Genomic DNA, 4,680 nt, shown 5'->3' with positions numbered 1-4,680 from the left:
CCCAGCAAACTATGGGCGAGGGCAGGTTACACCCTGAACTGATCATCATCACAAGGCAAAATCAGATGACTGCACACACTTCGAGGGAATTTAGACTCACTAATTAACCTCACATGCATGTTTCTGGACTGTGTGAAGTATTCCTACTACTGCAGGGAACACACTAACTTTAACCATTCACATTTTTTTCCAACTGTTCCCTCTTTTGTTTAATGTCGCTTTTCTGCATTGAATATTAACTCCAGTGGTTCCAAAAGCAATAACATATGGAAGAAAAAAAAATATTACTTTAAGTAAGACACGCTGCATAGGCTTTTATTTTGGACACTTCCGGTGAGTTCCCGGAACTTCCGGCTGTGATGTCGGCTGTGCTCGCCGCCGCCAGGCTGCATGCAGGAAGCAGGGTCCTCGGCGCCGTCAGGAGCAGCAGCAGCAGCGGTAGCGCCATGGCGTACAGCGCGAAGATCGGGCCGTCCATCCTGAGCAGCGACCTGTCGTGTCTGGGCAGCGAGTGCGTGCGGATGATGGAGTGCGGGGCGGATTATCTGCACCTGGACGTCATGGACGGGTCAGTTCATCCCGGCGAGCTAACGTGCTAACGGCTAGCAGCAACAAGCTAATGGGCTGTGTGGTCAAAAGTCAAGCATGGGGAGGAAATATTTCAGAGTCACTGAGACAGCTTTCAAATCTGTCTGTTGCAAGCCTGACACCTGAGAGGTTGAATACTTTTTCCTTTTTCCTGGTAGCTCTTTCTTTACTTCCTCTACTGCAGTTTTTGTTGATTTCACAACAGCTGTGTTTTGAAAGGGTTTTCTTCCTTTTAAAGGCATTTTGTCCCCAACATCACATTTGGACATCCCATGGTGGAGTGCCTGAGGAAGTCAGTGGGCCAGGACCCCTTCTTTGGTGAGGCTGTCTGCCCCCCCCCCCCCCCCCCCCCCCCCCCCCCCCCCCCCAAAGATTACCAGAGGAATCCAGTCTGTGGTGCTGAGGTGTGTGGTTACAGGTACTTGCTCATTACTGGGTCTGTGTTGCAGACATGCACATGATGGTGTCCCGGCCGGAGCAGTGGGTCAAGCCGATGGCTGCAGCGGGCGCCAACCAGTACACCTTCCACTTAGAATCCACCACGAACCCTGGAAACCTCATCAAGGAGATCAGAGACAGTGGCATGAAAGTGAGACACACACACACACACACACACACACACACACACACACACACACACACACACACTCTCACACAACTCCATAAACAGTCAGTATGATGAGCCTAATCAGAACAGGACATTCAGTTCTCCAGATGAGCGAAGATAAAACAGATAATAAATCAAACAATAACATGCTTGTTTCAGTAAAAGTAGAGATGTTGTGTCCAATGTCAATGAGCCAAATGCAGAACAGTTTTGGCCGGGGAACATAATAATGTATTAGTTCTTGGGGATATATGAATAAATAAATGCAGTTCCATAATTTTCTGTATTCATATTTGAGCTGATTTTACTAAAAAGTGCAGTTACTAATAAAAGTGCATTTCAAAAGTTTCAGTATATGCAAAATGTTGTTCTCTAAACTCACAACATGTAAACTAAAACGTTTCCATCTTTATTAAGTAATTGTGATGTTTGAAAATAACCTCCAGTTAAACAATAATGAAAAAACACCCAGTTACAAATTGTAATTCAAATTATTCCAAGATTTGGAGATGCTTATTTTTTCCCCTCAAGACTTAAAGAGTAAAGTTTTAGAAACTAAACAAAAGCAGCAATGCTTGAATATTAATGTGTAATGTAAATTGAATGGAAATGGCTCATTTGAACCTTACTGTAGATTAAAAATGAAATTGCTGCTGTTGATCACTTCCCATTCTGACACCAAATGATTGCTTTAGGTGGGTTTGGCCATAAAGCCTGGCACTACGGTGGAGGAGCTGGCACCCTGGGCAAACCACATCGACATGGCTCTGGTCATGACTGTGGAGCCCGGCTTTGGAGGACAGAAGTTTATGGAGGACATGATGCCCAAGGTAAGGACGAGCAAGGCATTAAAAAAAAAAAAAGCTTTCCGTAAAGGAAACAAAGTTGTGTGAAGCAGGTTGTTTATGTTCTGCATCCACAACCCCATCATCTTCCTGCTGCTCTGATTGACGTGGAGATAAACAACTGTCAATGTGTTTTACCACTGCGTGATAGGAGAAACTTTTTTGAAATGGTCATTTATAAAAACTGACTGTGAATGTACCAGAGCACGAAATGTTAGTAGAAGAATCCTAACTAAACGAGCAGGGCATGGAGATCAGGTTGTGAACTTCTTGCTGGTGTTCCTTGTGAGATCAGATGTGTAGATAGCTGTGGTTACATGGACAATAAGTGCCCCGGTCATTATAAATGGTGTTGTGTTACATCGCAGAACGCTGCCAGGGCTCTGTCACGTCTTTCCAGTAACGTCGCCACGTGACGCTTCGTGCACGTTAATGTGACACTTAGAACAAGGATGATGTTTCACTGTTGTTTACGTTTCAAAAGAAAGACAAAAAGCTTGCAAACAAATCTGCCTTTGACACGTGAACATGGGTGTGTGGACGTCACAAATGGTTAAAGCCACAGTGCAATGCATCATGGGATTGGTCCTTTGGTTCAGTCAGATGACAGTCTTGGTGCATGTAAAGCCATATCTGATCACTTTATTCAGCGTTTTTTGGAAAAAGGGAAACCTTTAGTCTCACAGTCAAAAGAATCAGTCATTTCGGTTTCATTAGTTGTGCGGGGAATCCAGTTAAGACTAATTGAAACGACCAAAACAAACCTATAACTTGACAAAATGATTGCGCTCCTGTAAAGAAAAATGGAGGATGGAGGACTAACTAGAGCATTTTTACACCACTTTTCCCCTAAACCCTGAAAATACAGGCTTATGTTGCATAAGTGGCACATAAAGTTCCACTTTAACTGTGTACTATAAAAGTTTCTGCAAAACCACAGAAGCACAAAACAGTTTATTACATAAGCACTAAAAAAAAACTGTTGTTGGTCAGGATTTTTTTGTCTCTGCTTCTGTCATTGTTCTTCTCATTTTAATTCACGAGCGGTCTGCCGGTGTCGTCTCAGTATTCACAGCCTGGAGTGTTTTTTTTTTTTTTTTGTGGCCGCCGCAGTGAGGATGCGACCTGCGGCGCCGCGTCTCTTTGAATTGTGAACATTTGGCGTTGCGAGTCCTGAGCTGTTTGCTTTGTGCGAATGTGACCCAGGTGAGCTGGCTGCGGAATCAGTTCCCCTCACTAGACATCGAAGTCGACGGCGGCGTCGGACCGGACACCATTCACAAGTGTGCAGAAGTAAGAGATGCATGAACCGCACCTGGAATAACCGCTGGATTACTTGGGGCGGGGAGTGTGTCTGACACGTTCTGTGTGTGTGTGTGCTGACTTCCACTCCAGGCGGGGGCCAACATGATCGTGTCGGGCAGCGCCGTGATCAGCAGTGACAATCCCCGTTCTGTCATTGCCCTCCTGCGCACGGCGGTGGCCGAAGCAATCCAGAAACGCTCGCTGGACCGCTGAGATGCCCCATTTACCCACGTCACCCCCCCGCCCCTCCGCCGCGGCGCCTCCGTCTGCCCGCCCCAGCTCCTCACCGCAGCGGGCGGCGGAAACGACTCGACAAGGACATTTCTGGGGTAGAGGTCGAAGGTCGCCGTCAGAGCGGAGGCCTCTCGGTAGAAATGTCAGCCGATGGCCAATTTTAAATCACTTGGATGTGATTGAAGCTGCGTCGTGCCTCAACCTACACAGCCCGGACTTCATCCTCCCTCCCGCCGCCGTCTGAGCGCCTCACTCAGAACGAGCCTTATCTCCGCCTGCGAGCCGCCGTTTCAGGCCCGGAGCTAAGGTCACTCGAATCGATCCCGTAAACATTCCTCAGCAGTGTTTGGACCCGCGCTGAACGATTTAAGAGTAAATTATCAGTGGAAAACCCGAGCACTTTTAATCAACCTTCAGTTTTGTATTTCTTTGACTTCATTCTGTCATGTCAGAGATCAAACACTATTTCGGCTGATTTATTCTGCTGTACTACTGATCATGTACACTGAAACATCTCAACACATTTGGTTCTGTGGATTAAAACGTTAAAAGAGAAGTGAAGTCTGCACTGTGTTTGACCTGTGTGTCGGTGTGTGTTTGTCCCCCCCCTCCCTTTATTTCATGGGGGGGCTGTAACAGATCCTTGATCACACTGGCTGAAGGTATTTATTCCCTTGGTTTTTTTTTTTCCCCCTTTCCCCTTCTGATCAGATTCTCATGACTCACAGCTCACTGACTGACCATTCACCCTTCAGACACTAGGTGGCGTGTCTGGACAGAAACCATGACTGAACTGTGAAGCCTGATTGATCAGTAAGTGCAGCAGCATCAGCTCAGGGGGGAATCGAAGGCAGACGGCGTGGGGCTGTGAAGTGGCGTTCTGCTGAATAAAAGCTGATGGGAGGGTTTCTAAACCTTGTGCTTATGGTGTGTATGTGCGTTGCAGTGAGAGATGTTTTAACCTTTGATCTTTTAGTAACGTTCAACGTCCTTTCAACGAGAATCAATAAACCCACAGAGCTGCATGGTTGTTTTCTTCTGAATGACACGCAGTCACGATGCCGCTAATTGTTCATTCAGAATAAATGGAAACGCAGGTTG

The 4,680-nt window shown here is 46.5% G+C and overlaps 1 protein-coding gene across 1 annotated transcript; it reads left to right on the top strand.

The window, feature by feature from the left end:
• The first annotated feature begins 361 nt into the window (after positions 1 to 361).
• Positions 362 to 4,157, top strand: rpe (ribulose-5-phosphate-3-epimerase). Its single transcript, XM_030112695.1, has 6 exons — positions 362 to 568; positions 827 to 906; positions 1,038 to 1,177; positions 1,891 to 2,025; positions 3,247 to 3,333; positions 3,436 to 4,157. Exons 1-6 carry the CDS (start codon positions 447 to 449, stop codon positions 3,556 to 3,558), a joined length of 687 nt encoding a protein of 228 aa, XP_029968555.1. The 5' UTR covers positions 362 to 446; the 3' UTR covers positions 3,559 to 4,157.
• Positions 4,158 to 4,680: the final 523 nt, after the last annotated feature.

The sequence above is a fragment of the Salarias fasciatus genome, chromosome 16, assembly GCF_902148845.1.
Source record: "Salarias fasciatus chromosome 16, fSalaFa1.1, whole genome shotgun sequence".
NCBI lineage: Eukaryota > Metazoa > Chordata > Actinopteri > Blenniiformes > Blenniidae > Salarias > Salarias fasciatus.
The sequence above is the reverse complement of the archived record's forward strand: the minus strand, read 5'-3'. Positions and strand labels throughout refer to the sequence as shown.

Bases quoted from the DNA above. Each gene is read 5' to 3' on its own strand.
- rpe (XM_030112695.1), top strand. From the start codon at position 447: ATGGCGTACAGCGCGAAGATCGGGCCGTCCATCCTGAGCAGCGACCTG. The intron at 569-826 runs GTCAGTTCATCC...TTCCTTTTAAAG, and splicing joins CACCTGGACGTCATGGACGG to GCATTTTGTCCCCAACATCA. The intron at 3,334-3,435 runs GTAAGAGATGCA...CTTCCACTCCAG, and splicing joins CCATTCACAAGTGTGCAGAA to GCGGGGGCCAACATGATCGT.